This window comes from Oryzias latipes, chromosome 12 (genome assembly GCF_002234675.1).
Source record: "Oryzias latipes chromosome 12, ASM223467v1".
NCBI lineage: Eukaryota > Metazoa > Chordata > Actinopteri > Beloniformes > Adrianichthyidae > Oryzias > Oryzias latipes.
In genome coordinates this window covers 28,804,823-28,826,009 of record NC_019870.2, presented here as the reverse complement: position 1 = coordinate 28,826,009, position 21,187 = coordinate 28,804,823, and the positions used below count along the sequence as shown (strand labels likewise).

Here is a 21,187-nt window from a genome sequence, read left to right as displayed (position 1 = left end):
TCATATGTTTCAAAATGAAATAAAACTATTTTACTGATCTTAGAAAATATCATCTGGATTGAGACACTGTAGGTTTATTTGACTGTAAGGTAAAGCCAACCAATCCCAGCAGACAACACATGTGATGTCATCAACACGGATCCGTCCATCATTCCAGTCCAATGTGTGGACAGCCTTTGAATAAAGTCATGTGACCATCCAGTGTCTAGAATGTTCTAAGAATGTTCCCTTTGGATTCTTTGGATGTGGAAAAACAACAGTGGAGAACTTTAGGAAACTAACATGTGAATGGATTTGACATTCATTCTAGTTTACTTGTTGGTTTGGACACAGATTTCATTAACTTGATGATCTGGAAGAAATCCAAGAATCTGGAAAACTGTTCAGTAGCAGGAATTTCTGTCTGGAAGTTTGGATGAAGATGATCTGGATCCACTTTAGGTCAGAGGATCAGATCATTCTACATGAACCAAAATCTACAATGAATCGTATTGTCAACCACTAATTCTGATACAAATGGAATCGTGAAAATGAATCGTTACACCCCCGGTCATTGATTTACAACAGATGTGCTGACGTGATTGTGACTTGAAATGCTGTTGACATTTTCTGGTCAGTGACAATCTCAGGTTTTTCTAAATTTGCATATATGTGTAAAAACAGCAGAAAAGACTGACACTTGACATTTCTGCATTGATTAAAAGCTGTGATAACAATTGGATGACTAGAAAAGCAAAAGGGAAACCTTCCAGCTGCGTTTTGTCCTGAAGGTGGTGCTGAAAAACTGAAAAGAGGAACACTGATGTAACCGAGCTTGTAAAATACTTGGATCGCTGTAGCAAAGAAGACGGGGTGTGTGAAGGCAGAAAGGGGTTCACCATTATTTAGTGTGCTATTGTATGTTGTGTTGCATGAGCCAGTAAAAAAAAATGATTGAAACATGAAGTGATTTCTCATAAAACTGAATTACAGGAAAGAAAATCACTGATGAATTTGACAGATGGGAGGCAGCAGTCATTTTGCTTTGATTGTGATTTGAAAGCATCACCAGCAAATTTCTGGTCATTTAATCTACAACACAGCTTGAGTTGTGCTTTGGAAAAATGTGCACCTTTAGACTCGGAGTCAATTAAAGCCCTTAGGTTCAAAAAGTGCTGTTCCAGATTTGTACCGGCATATGGCACTGTTTAAGAACTGGTATAGATTTGGACTTTCCACTAATCAAGTGGGATTAACTTCTTCTAAAAATCAGCCTTAATCGTCTGGAGCTGAGTTTCACAGACAAAAAGAGCACATGGTCGGCCTCACCCACCCTGTCAGGACCTGTGTCCCAGTCCCGTGAGGCCAGGGACTCCAGGGACCCGCGGTAGTGGTTCAACCCCAGCCGGGTGGTTTCCCATCTGGCCAGCCTGGGGCTTTTCTCCCCGACTGACCCGCGGCCTCCATCCTCATCCCTGCCGCTTACCCCATTGATTCCCGGTTCGTTGTTCGTGTACGTGTGAAACTTTGGGCTTTCGCTGCTCGACGCGGCTCGGGGTGTGGAGAGGCCCTCCTCTGACGGGCTGTCTGGGTATCTGTTCTGATCCAACTCTGGCTCCTGGAGGACGAAGAAGGACAACCTTAGCAATCTGGCCAAAGCTCAGAATTAGACCTGCACACACAGCGAACATGGATGGATGAAGGATGGACTGAGCAGAGTGTGTTGCTGCTCTTATAGACGTTTATCAGACAAGCTGAGGAACAAACTGACAACCAAAATTCTAAACTAACTGAAAAATGACGTAAAACGTGGTAATCTATATTCACTGTAGAGGCATAAACATTTTTTTTGCTGAGGAGGAAGCCACTGCTTCCCTAAAGATGGATTCAATGGATTTCATGTAACACAACACAAGGAGTTCATGAAAACCAAACATCCTCCAGTGTCCAACTGTACTCATCTTTCTCAAACACAAGCTAAGGATAATATTTGCGTTTGAGGACATCTAGTTGTGTTTTTTGATGATTGCAGGCTTTGTAATCTATTGACATCCTAAAAAAGTGGCAGAAATCGATTAACTCCCTAATTCTTAGAGACTAAATATTTGTGAATTATTTTACCTGAAAGATCAAATCACTCGACATCACAACACAACCATCTTACAAAAATGGCAACAAACATCACACACAGAGAATCAGAGTTCTGCATTTGTTAGATCTGTCAGTGAGCGTGAGGCTTTTGATTAGTTTCATTCGGCGGTGCGCGCTTCAATGCTGTGCTTTGGTTTCATGCTTTCATGTCAGCAAGCGTGTTTAGTGAAACATCATGCATGGAAATGTTGAACAAACTCTTGGTGCCAAGTTGATGCAACATCTCCAAGCAGAAAGAGTGCGAAGGCTTTTCATTCATGCAAGGCTGTCAGTCATGGCGGGGCTGTGGATTTGCTCTGTTCTCCATGTCTTACCGATCCCACGCCAGAGTCAGCCAGTGAATCTCTACCAGAGTCTGGCGCTTCTGCTTTGCTTCTTGGTTCTAGAGCAGAGTTTGGGGTGACACCCTCAACAGGACACTTGATTCTTGCAGCAACCTGACTAGCCTTAGTGGCTTTCTCCGTCAGTTCAAGCCCATTCTGAGTGGTTTCTTTAAATGGAGTCACGACGATGCTGGGAACAGGGTTTGCCTCTTGCCCAGCTCTCTTTGCCATGGGTGGACTGGACGTTGACTTGGGGGAATTGAAAGGGTCCATGGAGGCGACCTTTAGGACTCTGTCAGGTCCCAGGGGAAAGCTCTGTTGCTGAGATGAGATGGTGTCTGGACCAGAGAACTTGGTGATCAGGTCTTTGACGCTGCCGCCTCGCAGCAGGTTTGATTTATTGGTCAGGCCAACTATCGGTCTCATCAGAGAGGCTCTCCAGGCCTTCTCGGCCTCTCCGTCCTTTCTGCTCAGGTGAGAACTAAGTGGTGACTTTGCAGAGAAATCCAGAGTTTGCTGAAAGAGTTGAACACAGTTAAAGATGCCAAAAATATTGCCACGCAAGATTCTGAGCTGGAAACGTGGCTGACATGACAAAATAAATCAAAAACCGGAGTCAAACTTTGTCAGCCATGACCATGAATACAGAGGATAAAGGATTTTTCTTTTAGTAAAACTAATTTTCTTTGCGGGCAGCAACACATCGGTGATATTATTCCTGATTTCCTGCAGCATGAGGTTGCTGTTGACTGATGAAATGCCTTCATAATGACATGTTTGTGTGTTCCTATCCCGGCTTAAATCCCTCTTGAGAAACTGCAACATCTGCTCACGCGTGAAAAAAAAATCCCCCACGCACCCCCACAGCACACCGTGACACTTTCTCACACAGCTTTGAAACACAGGTAAACATGATAAACACAAAAACAATCCAAAAATCATCTACCTCACAGGATAGAAAGCAGAAAAAGGAACCAAGGATGCAAGAACTTTTTCTGCTTTTGCCAAAAAACCCTCAAATAAATCCAACTTTAATTAACAATCATACCAAGAGGGCTGATGCCACTCAGAGAAATGAAGTGGCCAAGGTCCAGGGGTTTAACTTTTCAGGCTCCAGGGTCCAGAGCACCGAGTGGCCTTAATCCAGGGACTCGCCTGGCTGCCTCCCCGTGGGATGGCGAGCTGACGCTGGGGTGGAACAGGAGCCCAGGCTTAGCAGGGCAGAGAGGGAGGGTGGATGTGCGGGATCATTGCTAATCACTGTGGTATTAAAATGTTTACAGGTCATGGTGGGATTAGCGTGGAGCTGATAATTTTAATGTTATTATTTGTGCCTGAAAGCTTAGCTAGCACAGTCTGGGTGGAGGGACAGGAGCACGGCAGCTGCTCCTGATAGACGTCCTCATGTGCTGAACGTCTCCAGGGAAACTGAGAGGAGGCGCTGCAGGGGGGGTCGCAACAAACGGGATGCAACTGGTCGTTCTCACCTGACAATCCCACAGATGATTTACAGCCTTCCTTCATAATGTGCAACATTAGCAAAGATGTTCCAGGAAACTAAGACGTTTGGAGGTCCATCGTTTTCTTGTTGTCTCTTTACAGACACAGGAGAACCACATGACCGCAGTGAGGCATCACTTGGTTTGGTTCGGCTAAAGAGGGGCTGTTTCTTGAGGTTCTTGAGGTCTTCTTGGTTTCCACGCATCCCTGCCCAGGTTGCTGCTGGTTTTGGATCAGGTGTTCCTTCAGTCAGAACCTGGGATCACCTGACCAGCAGCGACTGTTGCACAGGTGGGCTGCAAAACAAACCGGCTGGCGCCTGGGACCGGTGGAAATTTTCATAGGTGGGTAGGTGCATCCAATGCACATTTTTTTGGGGGGGGCAGTACAGTAAATAGCTGTTCTCTTGTTCAGTTCTGCTTACTATGGCTGTATGAAACAACCCTTCCCTCAGAAGTCTAACAAATTTAGCTAAAGTCTGAGACACAAAAAAAGAGTTAAGCACATTTTTTACCCTAACTTGGTTTGTTTGAGATGTTTCAATACTTTAGCAGGTAAAACCTCAATGAAAAAAGACAACAACAAATAAAATGTTATATATAGACCCAAAAGCCATGCAATTAGACATGATTAGAATTCCAACAGGAAAACTTAATTTTGGGGTTTTTATATCTTGGTAGAAAAGAAAACCATCTATGTAAACATATTAATTGTACATTTAGGTTTGGCGGTTATACTCAACATTTCAAAGTGGGCAGAAAATGTGGGAGTGCTACGCTGTCCACCGGGCGGCCGCCTGGCGCATTGTCCGGTTGGCCAGTGGCACATTCACTGCCCACTTTTAAATTGTATACGGGCCCACTTGGGCCTGCTGGCTGGGATATATTCCGTCTTAACCCAACAGTATCTAGGATAGGCTCCAGCAACCCTAATTCAATTCAATGGGTTTCCGAAATGAGCTGACGGACAGACGGATGAAGTGAAGGTTATGGTTTAAGCAAACAAGCCCAGAAAGAAGAAGAGCTGGTCAAAAATGTGAAGAAACTGAGATGCTGATTAAAGTTTAGGGTTATTTTTCAGTTTATGAACATTTTTGATGTCTAAAAGCTCATTTTAGTTGTTTTTGGTTAAACAAGCGGGAACCAGAGGTGTTTTTAGTAATAATTATTTCACTTCTCTAAACGTAATCATTTCTTCTGGTCTTTGTTTGTCTTTTTCTCATCTTAATTTAACAATTAATTTTATTTTTTATTAGCTATGACATTAATGGGAATGACATTTATTTGGTGTGATAAAAATTTTTGTCATAGAAAAGTTTTTTTCTTTGTGTGAAGTCAATGTATCTGAACTGAAAATTATTTGAGGGCCGTTTGTTTTTGTTCCCATGATTTCCCAGGTTTGCCACGTTCTCCTTTTTCCAGTTTCTTTTTCTGCTCAATGTTCCCAACCAGCTATGCTATGAACTATTATTATTATGATCTGATTTAAGATACATGATTCTATTTAAAAAAAAAAAGATAAAATGTATATAAAAGCTGTTTTATTTTGAAAAAATCAAAAAGTGGAATACCAAAAATAAGGCATACTTATCTTTGATGTTGTTTTGATTTTGTTTTGCGACCAAAAGTCAACTTTTTAGTGAAATGATTGAAAATAGACAAAAAAACAAAAAAAAACAACGTGAATGCATTTTTTAGGGGAATTAGCTGAAGGTTAAAGACTAACAAGAGCTGCTAACCCAAACATATTCATTCTTTTGGCTTTTTATCAATAAAGTTGACAGAAAGTTTGATCTTTTTTTGATTTTTCTCAAACCTAAAAAAAACGTTTATTCCAGTTTTGACTGCCGCTGTACAACAGAAAATGTCACTTTAAAGCTGAACAACCCGAAGACGAGCCCGCGCAACAAAACCAACCTGACCCGGTCCAACACCAACCAAAACCTGCTCCACAGCTGAATGTTTTCCTAACTGTTGAACCTAAACCTACAATCTGATGCCACTGTAAATGATAAAACCATGTTACTCCGACCACATTTATTCCATTAACCGTTAATCATGAGTGATTAAACAGTCCACTCTGACAGACTAGCCGCACAATAATCTGATGAAGAGGTCAGAGATTACAGGCAGCAGCGTGGGAGTGCACATTGAAGACGCTACCCCCATGGTCCACTCAGACCCACCGATTATCCCGTGCACAGCCACCTTTTTTCAGAATTCAGGGTTAAAATAGTCGTTGTCCTGCACTTGTCTCCTAAAATCCATTTCTGATGGTTTCAAACAACGACAGCCTGTTCCTCTTTGACGGGATCACATTTACCGCGCACGCTAAGAGCGGAGAACCATTGTTTTCCACCGTAACGTCCAGACACCCTGACTATCTGTGCTAATGCATGAAGAGCTTTAGGGCAGATGGCAATTAGCAGAATCATGTCAATAATGCAGTGGTGAAACAAAGGAGGGAAACGGGCCGCTTTAAAGCTTCAGGGCCGTCAATAACCAGACGTCAGGTGGTGCTGGATCACATCTAGTGTAGAAATGTCAACACTTTTTAGAATAACAAATGGGGCCAGCCTGTCCACCCATCCACCCATCCATCCATCCATTATCCATCCATCCATCCATCCACCCATCCACCCATCCACCCATCCATCCATCCATTATCCATCCATCCATCCATTATCCATCCATCCATCCATCCATTATCCATCCATCCATCCATCCATCCATCCATCCATCCATCCATCCATCCATCCATCCATCCATCCATCGATCATCCACCCATCCACCCATCCATTATCCATTCATCCATTATCCATCCATCCATCCATCCATCTATCCATCCATTATCCATCCATTATCCATCCATCCATCCATCCATCCATCCATCCATCCATCCATCCATCCATCCTTTATCCATCCATTATCCATCCATCCATCCATTATCCATCCATCCATCCATCCATTATCCATCCATCCATCTATCCATCCATTATCCATCCATCCATCCATTATCCATCCATCCATCCATCCATCCACCCATCCACCCATCCATTATCCATCCATCCATCCATCCATCCATCCATCCATCCATTATCCATCCATCCATCCATCCATCCACCCATCCACCCATCCATCCATCCATTATCCATCCATCCATCCATCCATCCATTATCCATCCATTATCCATCCATCCATCCATCCATCCATCCATCCATCCATCCATTATCCATCCATCCATCCATCCATCCATCCATCCATCCATCCATCCATTATCCATCCATCCATCCATCCATCCATCCATCCATCCATCCATCCATCCATCCATTATCCATCCATCCATCTATCCATCCATTATCCATCCATCCATCCATTATCCATCCATCCATCCATCCATCCATCCATCCATCCATCCATTATCCATCCATCCATCCATCCATCGATCATCCACCCATCCACCCATCCATTATCCATCCATCCATCCATCCATCCATCCATCCATCCATCCATCCACCCATCCACCCATCCACCCATCCATTATCCATCCATCCATCCATCCACCCATCCATCCATCCATTATCCATCCATCCATCCATCCATCCATCCATCCATCCATCCATCCATCCATCCATTATCCATCCATCCATCCATCCATTATCCATCCATCCATCCATCCATCCATCCATCCATCGATCATCCACCCATCCACCCATCCATCCATCCATTATCCATCCATCCATCCATCCATCCATCCATCCATCCATCCATCCATCCATCCATCCATTATCCATCCATTCATCCATCCATCCATCCATCGATCATCCACCCATCCACCCATCCATCCATCCATTATCCATCCATCCATCCATCCATCCATTATCCATCCATCCATCCATCCATCCAATTGTCCATCCACCTACCCATCGATCCATCCATCCATCCATCCATCCATCATCCATCCATCATCCATCAATCCATCCATCATTATCCATCCATCCATCCATCCATCCATCCATCCATCCATCCATCCATCCATCCATCCATCCATCGATCATCCACCCATCCATCCATCCATCCATCCAATTGTCCATCCACCTACCCATCGATCCATCCATCCATCCATCCATCCATCCATTATCCATCCATCCATCCATCCATCCATTATCCATCCATCCATCCATCCATCCATCCATCCATCCATCCATCGATCATCCACCCATCCACCCATCCATCCATCCATTATCCATCCATCCATCCATCCATCCATCCATCCATCCATCCATCCATTATCCATCCATCCATCCATCCATCCATCCATCCATCCATCCATCGATCATCCACCCATCCACCCATCCATCCATCCATCCATTATCCATCCATCCATCCATCCATCCATACATCCATCCATCCATCCATCCATCCATTAGCCATCCATCCATCCATCCAATTGTCCATCCACCTACCCATCGATCCATCCATCCATCCATCCATCATCCATCCATCATCCATCAATCCATCCATCATTATCCATCCATCCATCGATCCATCCATCCATCCATCGATCCATCCATCCATCCATCATTATCCATCCATCCATCCATCCATCCATCCATCCATCCATCCATCCATCCATCCATCCATCCATCCATCATTATCCATCCATCCACACATCCATCCATCAAATGTTTTACACATTTCCAACATTGTGCTGAAAAGAGAGTGAATTTAACTTAATATTTTTTTGCAGGAAAAGTACCAAGAAGCTGAAACAAAAACACAATTTTCGCAGCAGAAAAGGTCAATTGTTCACCATTTCTTTACACACTAAAGCAGCATCTTCTGTCCCTAAATCGACTCCTGGAAAATATCCAGGTTGAGCTGCACTTCAGTTCTTACAGGACAGGGAACCTGTACGTCTTCATTAAAAGCAGCAGATTATGTGTTTTCAGTGTTACTGACATGACCCTGGGACAGACCTGTCCAGGGCCCAACAGTAGCTCCCATGGGCTCCGGCAAGCTTGCAACCCCAACAGGGACTCTGCGGGTTTATAAGATGGATCAATGAATGGATGAAAGTGTTACTGACATTCCTCTGAAAATAATCCTTTCATCCTTTTAAAGGACACCATGAAAATGGAACGTACCATTGTCGTGTGTGCTGTAAGTGAAGTGTATTGAAGTGTATTGAAAATGCATGAACATTTTCACTATTCGGGCTCACCGAGTAGTCTACAACTTTGATATTTCCAGTGGACCACCTGTGTGTCCCGTAGAGTTTTGCCCATTATTTTGCCCGCAGACAGCCGGATCCATCCATAAGGGCAGCTGTGATCGGACAGATGTTTTGTCCTGTGTCAGGCCATCATGATGCAGCAGACAGAGGGGAGTACTGCCGCATTCCAGAGCCTTTTATTAGTAGAAAAAGTGGGATCGGTTAGAAGTTGGTCCTGTTGTGTATTTGTGCAGCGGCGGTGGCAGCAGCAGCAGCAGCAGCAGCAGCAGCAGCAGCAGCAGCAGCAGCGCTCTGGCAGCCGGCCTGTCTGCTGTTTGCGTTAAAGCTTCACCAGTTAAACTGTGGTGACACTTTGACAGGTTTTCCTGTTATAATAAGACTCCAAACCAGGTTTCTTCCCTCATCGTTTCTTGTCACAACTCTGTCAATTTATTATGGGATGTTTTTAGGGAAGGAGGCCTGCATGTGTGTGTGTCGTGTGTGTGTGTGTGCATGTGCGTTTGGCTTTGATCCAGCTGTTGTCACGCTGTCTCAGACAGTCAGAGTGAAGATGGAGGAAACATCTGCCTGCTCATCTGGCTCTGTCTGTCAGACACACACACAAGCAAACAAACACACACAAAGGTGTGTGTGTTTTTCTGTTGATCAAACCATTAGCTGTCTCTGCTTTTACTTTTGTGCTAATGTGTGCTAATGCTATTCTGCCATACTTTAACATAAAAGCATGGGAGTCACATTAGTGTCACTGTTAGCTTTTTCTCATAACATTTCTGTCTCATCTCACACTAACCCCATTTAGAAAAATTCTTAATAAACACTTGAATAAACTGCAGCTCCCTAAATGTATGCTTTGTTCTGATGCAAATCCAGTTGGAATATTCTGAATAATAATCTGCTTCCTTTACCTATTTTTGGCTGCTTGCTGAATTTGGGTCACGCTACACATATTTATGTATGAAAAGTTGTCTGTTTATTGAAAAATATTTGGAACTTTAGCCCCGGACACCAGTCAGAGACCACATGTTTGGCCCACTTTGACCTGATGCAGTTGAATGCTCAAAACACAGTTTCTTACCAAGTCAATGTGTCTGTTTTCTACAAAAGTTTTCTTCATCTAAGACATTTATTTGTAAGGGCCTACGTTATGGTTTTCCTGAGCCTTTCATATATCTTTAAATGATAATATATTACCTTTGGCACATTAAGAACCCTTTTTTTAATGTAATATGAGTTATTATCACAGTTGATTTTCCTACCCAGAAGTAAAAGCCATGCCACACAGCCACTGCGTGTTTCTATCGTCCGTCATTCGTCGATGCGTGCAGATGTCCATTGATCGTTTTGGCTGACAGGTCTTTACATTAATTCAGTTTTGAGCTGTTCAAAAGTTTTGGCTGGTTCAGAATTAGTCAGTTTACACGTATTTTACGTGGTTTATATGCAATTATTACCAAAATCTCATGCAAATGTGTGTGATTTTTGTAAGATGCAAATTTGTGTCTTTCCACGACCGTTCCACGTATGTCTAACAGAATTTTGAGGCACGTATAACTGATGTTTCTTTTATATCACGTATACGGCGCACAGATCACGTTTAACATATGTAATTGACTCACAAATCACTAAGGAACTGCATATAAACATCGCAATAATCACACACGGTTCATGTTCTACGTCGGTTTACGTGTTCTTTGCGTGTTTTATTCATACTTCTTACAGGATTTTAACTGTGTTTTATTTGTGATACATTTGTGACCAACTTTTCTCCCTTTTTCCATGTTTATTCACGTCCGACTAATTTTCATTTGTGCAATAAGCGCAGAATGTACGTGGTGGCTTTGTGACATGGCCTCACGGTGACTCGACCTCTGAGGCTCCGCCCTTCGCACCTTGAGGGTGCCGCCCATTTCATGACGTCAACCTAGACCCGGCCTCGGTAGCGTGTCTGCGTTCCACCCACGGAAAATCCCGCGAAGTTTTACAAAGTTGGATGTGCAGATTGTTCATTGAAAATAAAAGCGTTTAGGCGATCACCGCTAGGTCCTCACTTTGTGATGTCACAATGTGAGGACCCATTCGTTTGCGTGGAGTGGGAGGGGCTGGTGCTTTGGAGAGCAGGTTTATAGAGAAATACTCTAAATACCACTTGGGTTGTTTTTTGTGAGGAAAAAACATTAGAAAACACCTAACAGCTCAAAAACATTGATTTTGCATGATATAGGCCCTGTAACCCTTGTGCTATCCCAGGCACTTTAACATTGGGAGTTGGGTCATCTAGACCCACTAGACAGTGCTCTGAACCCTTTTTTCTTCAATGATTTGTGATCTTCACTGGTGTCCATGGATTACATGAACTCTTTCCACCTTTATCCACCTTTGTCATGGTAGGGAGAACACCTCAATGGAAGGGGGGGTCATCTAAGATAGCACAAGGGTTAACAAGTTCTTTTTTATTTCCAATCCATTACATATCTTTCAACAGGTCAGCATTTCACATAACTATTTTGAGCTACAAATGAGTTACTTCTACTTGATAACATTTACAGTTTTTCCGATGCAAAAACAGACGTTTCGAAAGGGTTAAATGTTCTTTGTTACATTTTTATCAGGGTAAAATAATTAGAATAATCAGAAAATATGTCTTACCCAGGTATTCCTATACTGAAATCACAACTTTGTGGTCTCAAAACCAGAAAAAATGCAGATAGATTTGGGTGGTTTTTACCCCTCCAATGTGTCATTCAAAGTGCGCAACCCCCCCCACCCTTTATGCTCAGCCAGATGCAAAACCCTCCACAGACCCCGTGCACCTCCTCTTGACGGCCACTGGATCATTTCACTCCAAAAACACCGATCAGAGGACGGTTTGTCCTCTGCAGGTTGACAGTAGAACCAAACGTCCACCTCTGCGGGCTGCAGCCCTCTCTCCTTATCAGAAAGTGTAACCAGTTTACAGACGTACCATGTTGTTTTCCTGCACCGTCTCGTTCTTCCCCTGCATGCCGTCCTCGCTCTGTCTGAGGGTTTCCTCTCCCCCTGACCTGTGAGAAGAATGTGAAGAATCAAGGCGGGACGCTTCAGCACCTTTCCTGCTCTCGCTCACCCCGATCACAACAAAATGGTCACAACTAGGGGAGGAGCTGGGTACCTGTGGGGTTTCCCGAGTACTCTCTGGGCGAAACGGGTCAGCTGTTGCCTTTCCTCCTGGTACTTCTGCAGGTCCTGGGTCAGAAGGTTACAGAGCGCGCTCAATGCGTTTCTCTGGAACACCAGCCCCTCAGACTGAAGCAAACGCTCTGCAAAGACGGCCTGGAGATCCCGGCAGGCGCACAAGGTAAACTGTCAATGAAAGTCGTAGAAAGATTAAAAACCTATACTGCATTTTGATTTATGTCAAAATATGATCTAAAATGTGTCTTTCTGTCTTAAAACTGATGTTCCTGTGTCTCATTCTGTCCAAAGCTGTCATGGACTAAAGGACTAAGTCTTTTTTCTCACTGCAGCTTTTAGCGAAAGTTTGACCCCGCCACAAACTGAAAAACTTATCTTATTTGTAAATACTTTGTACCCAGTGAGGAATTTTTGACATAGTGAATGACCCCCCCCCCTGAAAATGTACGACATCACAGCGGGAGAAACCATCAAGAAAAGGCATGGGGTCTCAAAACGATATTTCTCAATCCATTAACAAAACTAAAACACAGAAAATCCATCCAACATCCAACGGATGTTCTGATATTTTATGGGATGGCCACATAACCCACAGCTTGGCGGCCATTTTTCGGCATTGAAATGTGGGCATTTTCATTTGTCTGAGCGATCTTCAAATCGCTCCAACAACAGGTCAAGTCCACAACCATAACCGTAGTTTCATTGACCTTTGACCCCAGAAATGGGGTCACCATTTTTGTTTCTCCAAAAACATCACCTTCTTCAAATCTATACTGCTTCAAGCTATCGACTCCTCGAGCATTATTGGGAAGCTTCTTGGGATAAAACGTTGAAATTAGAAGTTGCAGGTATTGAACTGTGTCACCGTGGCGTTCCCGTGTTGCTGGCACAGTTTTTACTGGAATATTGTAAAAATGTAATACATGAATGGCTAATTCAAGCTGGGGAAAACATAAATAACACATGAAATGAACATCATTGTGGGGGAGGTTTCCTTGTTGCCAAGGAAATGCAAAAGTTTATTTTTGCAGATTCTTTTAAAAACTGTATAGACCTGTTTGACACCTCCAGGTGACCAAAACCTAAAATAGTTGCTATGGAGATAAAACTAACAGAATAGCTGCCGTTTGGGAAAAATGGTATTTTTCATTAATCTGTCACATGCAGCTCTGACCAGGGTGGCGGGGGGGTAGAGTGGAGGGCCAGACTCAGCTCAGCCAGTGAGGCCAGGTCAAAGGGGAGGGGCTTGTGGCTTTCATTTTCTCCAATGTCTCTTTTCTGTCCATCCATACCTGAACATAATTTAATGTTAAGGTATTTTAATAATTCCTCCACTTACAGGGAGTTTTAGTCCGTGCAGAAGCAAGCTTTCAAACTCACCGCAGGAGTTACATCCAAAATCCCTTCAGGTAATCCATTCTTGACTTCTATAAGTTAATACTAAAAGTACTTTTGCTGGAGTTGTCTGAATGAACAGCATTAAATAACTTCCAAGATTCCAAACAGTCATTTTTGCTGTTTTTTTTCATCCTTTGACACCTTAATCACGGTTTTAAATGAGCAATTCATAACAGATTATGTCACTACAGTTACGGAAAATAAGCTGTTGTTGTAATAACCAGGTGACAGATCTAGAACAGCGATTCTAGGTACTCAGGACTGTTGCATTATCACGACAATAAAGTGACTCAGAAATGGCTTCAGTTTTTCCATTGTCTTTTGTTGGATTCTTTCTTTTGAACCTGAAACACTCCTTCCTCCTTTTGGACATTAGACATGTTATAAAGTTGCTGCTTAAACACAATATTGTCGTTTGTGAAGTGGGGCTGTCTGGACTTGTGATGAATGATCAGGAGTGTGTGTGAATATTTGCTTTTCCTTAAAGCCACTGCTCTGGGTGTGTGTCTGTGGACACTTACTGCAGACGCGTGAGGGCAGGAGCTTCTCCTCAGCTCTTCCTCGGTCTGCTCCTTCCTCTTCTGAAGCTCCGACAGCTCCCCGGTCAGCTGCTGCCGGCAGCCTTCGATCTGACTCAGTCTGTCCACACAACACAAAAAAACACTCAGACCACACGACTGAGAGAGAACCTACGTTTGACAGATAGGAGTTTATTCAACAATTCCATTTTTTAAATTGTTTTCTATTTTACCTAGGTATCCTCAAAGATGGTAGAGATTATACAAAAGTAACTTGGACATTTGGTAGATCAAAGCCCTTAAAGACTGATCTTAAATGTGGAAGATAGATAGATAGATAGATAGATAGATAGATAGATAGATAGATAGATAGATAGATAGATAGATAGATAGATAGATAGATAGATAGATAGATAGATAGATAGATAGATAGATAGATAGATAGATAGATAGATAGATAGATAGATAGATAGATAGATAGATAGATAGATAGATAGATAGATAGATAGATAGATAGATAGATAGATAGATAGATAGATAGATAGATAGATAGATAGATAGATAGATAGATCCTCCTTTTGAAACGGCTTAATCGAGATAACCCCATTGTTTCAGTTTCTCATTTCAACAAAGACAGCAGATGAAGGAGCCTTAGCAACAATCGAATGTAATTGTTCCGTTGAAGTTGACATTAAATGTGGCATCAGGACCAGTGATGCTACTGTGGGAAGAAAGTTTGTGCTTAAAAGCATCTTCGAGTTCACTAGTTTGACACAGGGTGTAAGAAGTCAGTCAGACATGTTTTTGCTTCATCTGGGTTGGGTTGCGATGACTCATGTCTCCACTGGGAGGCACTACCCCTCTGTAAGAGCGCTTGAAGATGAGAGGCAAAGAAGGGTTTTGTGTTTGTGGGGATGAAGAGGGACCTCCTCTGAGTTATTAAAATGAGACAACCATGAACATGGAAAAGACACAAACTAGAAAAGAAACAGATGAAAATAACACGACGGCAGCAAAACTATACGGCTTTGGGAGAAACAATTGATTCCTGATGATAAGGTTTTCAAGGAGGCCTCCATGAGTCCAAACTAAGAAATCTTTGGGGTGAAAGATGGGAGAAAAAGATTTGAAGCTGACAAAAAAATCCTTACAGACTACAGTCACTCTTCCTGTCCACTATCATCCATACAAAATATATACTGTTTGTGTTTTCAAGCGGATTTCTTTATTTCATAGCTTTAGTTGAATGCCTCGGTGCTGATAACTGCCAGTCTGAACAGAAAACTGCTCCAGAGCCACACAGCAGCCCTGAAAAGTGAACTGCAGAGAAAAAAAACAACAGAAGCTCCAAAAGTGTGCTGCTGCTAAGTTCAAAGGTTAAATCCCCAAAAAATATGAACAGCTTTTGATCAAATTTTGGCCTTGATTCCACTGCGCAGGGACAGCAGCACCATAGCGAACTCGGGGCGGCCCCCCTGTGGGGCCGGGTCGCCGGACTGTGGTTCCTACAGCCGGCCCGCACTCTGTTTGCTGCACATGAAGTCCAGTCAGAACTTGCAGGACTGACTGAATCACTTCAGAGTAAGGTGTGTTAAAGTAGATGATGGTGAAAAACTGCAGACAAATGTTTGCTCTGCGATTGTTGCTGGGCGTGTCACCATGGTAACCCGGGAAACGGAGAAAAACTCTGTTTAACGAGCGGAGGTGGAAAAGCAATGAGCTAACTCACTTAATGACGAACAAGGGAGACAAACAAAACTTTCAAAAGTATTATCTGTGAGGCTGCAAAGAGCAGAAAATTCCTTCACTTTGGAAAACGTTACAGTAATTTTGCTTTAGGCGTCAAGTGTCGAGGCTTGGTTGGAAAACAGGAGGGAAGAAGCAACAAATGGCCCTTGCCATTCTCTGCTGCCCGCCCTCCCTGGCCTTGCTGCCCGCCTGGCGGCCCCTTTCGGGGCTCTGCTGCTTCTGCCAACCTCCCCAAGCCCTTCTGCGTGTGCATGTGATGTCAGAATATATGACAAGATGGCTCTGTGTTTTTGGTATGATGGTACAAAGATTTGTTTTATTTTACCATGTGAAGCTTTTAAAGGAAATCTGATCAATTAGTTTGTGAAATTTGTAAAATCGTTTTAGGTTTTTGTGAAATTTGTAAAATCCATGTGTTTTTCTGCTTATGGAACCCAGGACGACCAGCAACCACTTTGTGGAAGCTAATGGGGTTCCAAATAAACAAATAATATAAAAACAAAAGGCACTCTAATGAAAATTCCGTTTTTGGTGGTTTTAACATGTTCTTGTGGCATTTTTATCATCATGGAGGACATATTTAAGATGATAGAAATTCCATTTCTTAGTATTTCTTTTTCCAAATCTTTGTGAATCAGGAGCCAACAAAAAATGACGTTGTTACGTACAATCTGAAATTTTCAGGCCACAAGCTGCCTGCTCTGCTCCATTCTGATCATCCACCTGCAGACTAACAGATCCATGAACGTCTGTTTTCCTGGTCTGAGCTGGAATCTGGATCAGAACTGGACAGGTGAATAGCTCTGATATTGGTTTCTGTTTTTGTTGCACCGCTAATGTTAGCTTGGAGTTGTAGGGGGCTGTAAGCTAGTAGGAGAACATGTAAACAGATGGATGATGGGAATTGGAGGCAGGCTTACTCTGTGCTCACAGAGGCAAATTTCTAATGAACTCCTGCTGCCCTGCAGAAACTATGTCCTAAAAAATGACACAGTTTTCTTAAATTTTGGCTAAAAACTGCATAACCATAATGAAAAGACCACTGGGAACGCTTTGACAATAGATCAGAACATGATTGTATTGGGACGTTAAGATAAACGTGCTTTCTAATAATTGAGTCTATTGTGGAACTTTGTGTAGACAAAGTGTGCATCATGGTGTGGTTGGGAAAGTGCAGGACTTAAACATTTCAGAGCTTTACATTTTTCCTCAAGCCTGCATTTTGTGGCCAGTTTTGCTGGGTTTCTGTCACGGTCAAAACCAGATTAAATAAAAAATTATAATAATACAATGTTCCTTGCAAGACGCTCCTTTGTCTCCGATAGAAGGTTTGATCCATTAAATGTAGTTAAGTATGAAAAAGCAGACCTTCTTCAGTGGATAACTTTGTTCAGTTTGCATGCAGTGACGGAAGAGAGCACCTTCAGTTCTGAAGGGAAACTCATGCAGAGGTTTCTAAATCCTCTGAGTTTTGTCTCTACAAACCTCAAATATCCACAGATGATCTCAGTTGAAGTGCAGCTAAACGATAAAATGCAGAGAATCACATCCACTTTGTCAAAATCGTCTCACTTCTTCTAACTTTAGCACAGACGTGTTTCAGCTCCAGATTGAGTAGAGAGGCAAACATCTTGGTGCGAACGAGCTCCTTTGTCACCTGTCAATCAAACTCGATCTGAACCATTCGTGAAATAAGAGAGGGAGACAAATGAGAGTAATTATCAAAGAACGTCTGCACGTTTCAGAGTGGATCACACACTTCACACACACACATGCGTGCACGCACACACAGCCAGCTGTTGGCGCGCTCACTGTGGCTTCTTGCACACAGAAAAGCACCACTGGGGCTCCGTAATTACGTGAATGTATGCGACAAACACATTTCGGTCCATAATTGCGGGTGAAAAATGTGTGGGTGTCATTCACTCTTCCTTACATTAACGCATCTCACAACCAGCAGATTGTCCTTTCTAATAACTGAGCGTCTGACAAATCCAACCCACTCTGGGAACTCCTTCAAATATGAATATTAATATCATATCACATTCTGGCTGATTCAAGGTGTTTCTGCACACCGTCACAAAGAAGACTGTCTTTCCAGGTTTGAGTCTGACTTCACACATTCATGAGTCTGATGAGAAACAGGCAGAAAAAAAATCTCAAACTTAATTATCCAATCAGCTGATCCACGTCATGCCACAGGTGGAGGCAGCAGGGTGGAGCATGCAGCAGGTGATGGACAGCAGCCCATCACAGAGAAGCCTTGAAAATCACACTGCAGCCCAACCAACAGGGCTTCTTTGAACCTCTGAAGGAGGCGAATCCACTCCAACTTTATTTATAATTCATCCAAAAGAAAACCAAATCCCTTCTGAGCACGTGAACTGTTAATGGGGGGGGGAGAAGGAGCTGAACCAAGTCTTCTAAAGAAACTCTAAACAAATCCCATAATGTCTGTGCAGCCGCTGTAAGCAGGGGCGGAGCTACAGGGGGGCCAAAAGCTTTGCCCCACACTCAACCCCCCCTAAAACTTTTAGTCAATATTAGTACCATTATTGACAAGGATGAAGAAATCATCAGTTTAAGCATTGCAAAATAGCTAAAGCAACATTTTTGAATAAAATACAGAGTAAATAAACTGTTGATCCTTTCATTTGTAATGGCCTTCCACTCTGGTGTTTTGCCACGCTTCCAAAGTCCTTTGCCCCTCTCCCACCTTCCCATGTAAAATGTTCCCAGCTCCACCCCTGACTGTAAGTAAAGTTTATGAAAACACGAAAACATTCAAAAATGATGACTGCAGCTCTGGAGGAAGAAAACATGAAGAATTCAGGATAAAACTCTGAAAGATTTTTAGGGAAGTAAAAGACAGAAAATCTGAAGAGAAGAGAAGAGGAGAGAGCATTATAAAGGAAGAGGAACAAAGACCTTAAAAACCCTTGTGCTATCTTAGATGACCCCCCCCCCCCCTTCCATTGACGTGTTCTCCCTACCATGACAAAGGTGGATAAAGGTGGAAAGATTTCATGTAATCCATGGACACCAGTGAAATCACAAATCATTGAAGAAAAAAGGTTCAGAGCTCTGTCTAGTGGGTCTAGATGACCCACCTCCCAACGTTAAAGTGCCTAGGATAGCACAAGGGTTACAAAGAAAAGATCAAAATCCTGTCAAAGTTTTCGGCCCGTCTGCTCCTCGTTTATCCACCCGATTTGTGACAACATTTTTGATAAAGATTAGTTATTTTTTAAAAGACTTAAATAATAGTTTCATCTCCAGATTTAACTGAAGCCATACTCTATGAAGGTAAAAATGCTCCAAAAAGAACGCACTTGTAGATTTGATTTGAGAACTTAATAAGTTATAGAATGTGAAAACTTGTGCATCAAAAATCTGCATCTGTGTGTAAAAATCTTCTGCTGTGAACTGACAAATTTCCATTTGCATGTGTTCATTTAGAGTTATAACGTCAAATCTGTGATTACAACTGCTCAAATGTGCTTCTGCGTGTGCTCCAATCTGCTGGCGCAAATCACAAGTGCGCTACAACTGCGCTCTGAATTCTGACACATTCCTTGCGAAAATGGAACTGGGGGGGGGGGTAAGAGTAGGCGGAGTCAACAAATCACAGTGCAGGATTCAGAGGACTTGGTAAAGTTAGAAAGATCTTCACAGATTCGGACTTCCTGCTTCAATAACTCTTCTGATAAACGTTCAAATGTGACGGCAAGTATCTCAATCATTTTATATTAACACGGAGAGTGAACCACAAATGCATTTCTAAAGAAAAAAGTCTGTTTTTTTCCTGCATTTTAATGAAAAATCTCAGGCGTGCTCCGCCGTCGGTCAGCGGGATCCTCGCTTCTCCGTCCTCCGCGGAGCTCGGCGTCTGGCCGCTGAGCGACGGCTGGGTCCACGACACCGCGTGGTAGAGACAGACTATTGTGACACAAAATCACTTCTTCATCTTCTTTCCAAAGTCTTCCTGTAGATTTGAAAATCTATCAGACGACAAAGAGGTTTCAACTGAAAATCTAAATTTCATTTCTAATCTCTTGAAGAGCTTCTATCATGCAAAAATCAACGCTTTGCGCTTCTAAGTGTATTAGAAAACCTAAAACCTGCTCTATGAGCACCAGCCCCTCTCAATCCACAAAAACGAGTGGGTTCTCACATTGTGACATCACAAAGTGAGGAACCGCCTCTTCCAGGAAGAATCTGCACTGCCAGCTCCGCCCCCAGGCTAACACACAGACACACTTTCTCAGTGGAGCTAGCGCTGATCGGCGATTTTCGGGGGAGAAAGGCAGACACCCTGCCGGCTCAAGGTTGATGTCATGAAATGGGCGGCACCCACAAGGAGAGAAAGGCGGAGCTTCAGAGGTCGAATCATCTTACTTAGAAAAATGAGCAGCGAATATAACTTATATTTCATTTTAAAAAATCATTCTTTAAAGTTAATATACTGCCTTATCATATATCTGGATGTAGTTTTCTCTGGATGGCTTAAGAAAAACAGGACATAGACCCTTTAAAATGATTGACACATGTTGATTTCTGCTCCTTTGAAGGTGGGATGTGTTCACTTCAAACAGTGTAACCAAAACGTAAAAAGCAAAAGTACTGGGAGCAAAATGAAAGATGTTTTCTCTGCAAACTCCAGACAACGGCTCACAAGTGCTGCCAAAGTGTGTAAACTTAGAAGTGCCGAAGAGTGCAAACTCAGTTAAAGCTGTTTTAAAAACTCCATTTCAAAGGAGCTCAACCCAAACAAGAGCCATAAAAGCAGTAGGGCTGAAAAAAACTAAACCAACACTGCCCCTGCATTAGGCTGGCTTTTCTTTCCATCATCCCAGCTGGAGGACCAGCCCAGCACTGGTGCCAGCGTCTCCACATAAGCCCTCCTAAAGCCAAAGAAAACCCAGGCAAAATGAAAGCAGGGTGACGTCTTTCTTTAGTAATCCAGGTGGATGGGAGAAGTGGGCGCCATCATCCCGTCTGCCAAGGAATCTTTGGCCGTTTTATCAAGCAGCCTTTGATCTGACAGGAACCCTTTGGCTCTGGGGCTGCCGTTAACATTTCCCGGAATATGATCACAATATGAGGGTGTGTGTGCCACGCCACGCCTGACACCGTGAGATGTGTTTCAGCTTGTTGCATTGA

General features: G+C 42.9%; 1 protein-coding gene across 4 annotated transcripts in view; it reads right to left on the bottom strand.

Moving 5' to 3' along the window:
• The window catches only part of LOC101161662 (cingulin-like protein 1), a 42,054-nt gene that overhangs the window by 10,487 nt on the left and 10,380 nt on the right, over positions 1-21,187 (bottom strand). Inside the window, exons 4-8 of one of the 4 annotated variants that reach the window (XM_020707918.2) lie at positions 14,279-14,396; positions 12,337-12,527; positions 12,151-12,229; positions 2,445-2,969; positions 1,313-1,597 (exon numbers count right to left, since the gene is read on the bottom strand). In XM_020707918.2, coding sequence (XP_020563577.1) covers positions 1,313-1,597; positions 2,445-2,969; positions 12,151-12,229; positions 12,337-12,527; positions 14,279-14,396 — 1,198 coding nt within the window. The remainder of the gene's footprint in view (positions 1-1,312; positions 1,598-2,444; positions 2,970-12,150; positions 12,230-12,336; positions 12,528-14,278; positions 14,397-21,187) is intronic. The other 3 variants (XM_020707919.2, XM_020707920.2, XM_020707921.2) reach the window with 3 other exon arrangements.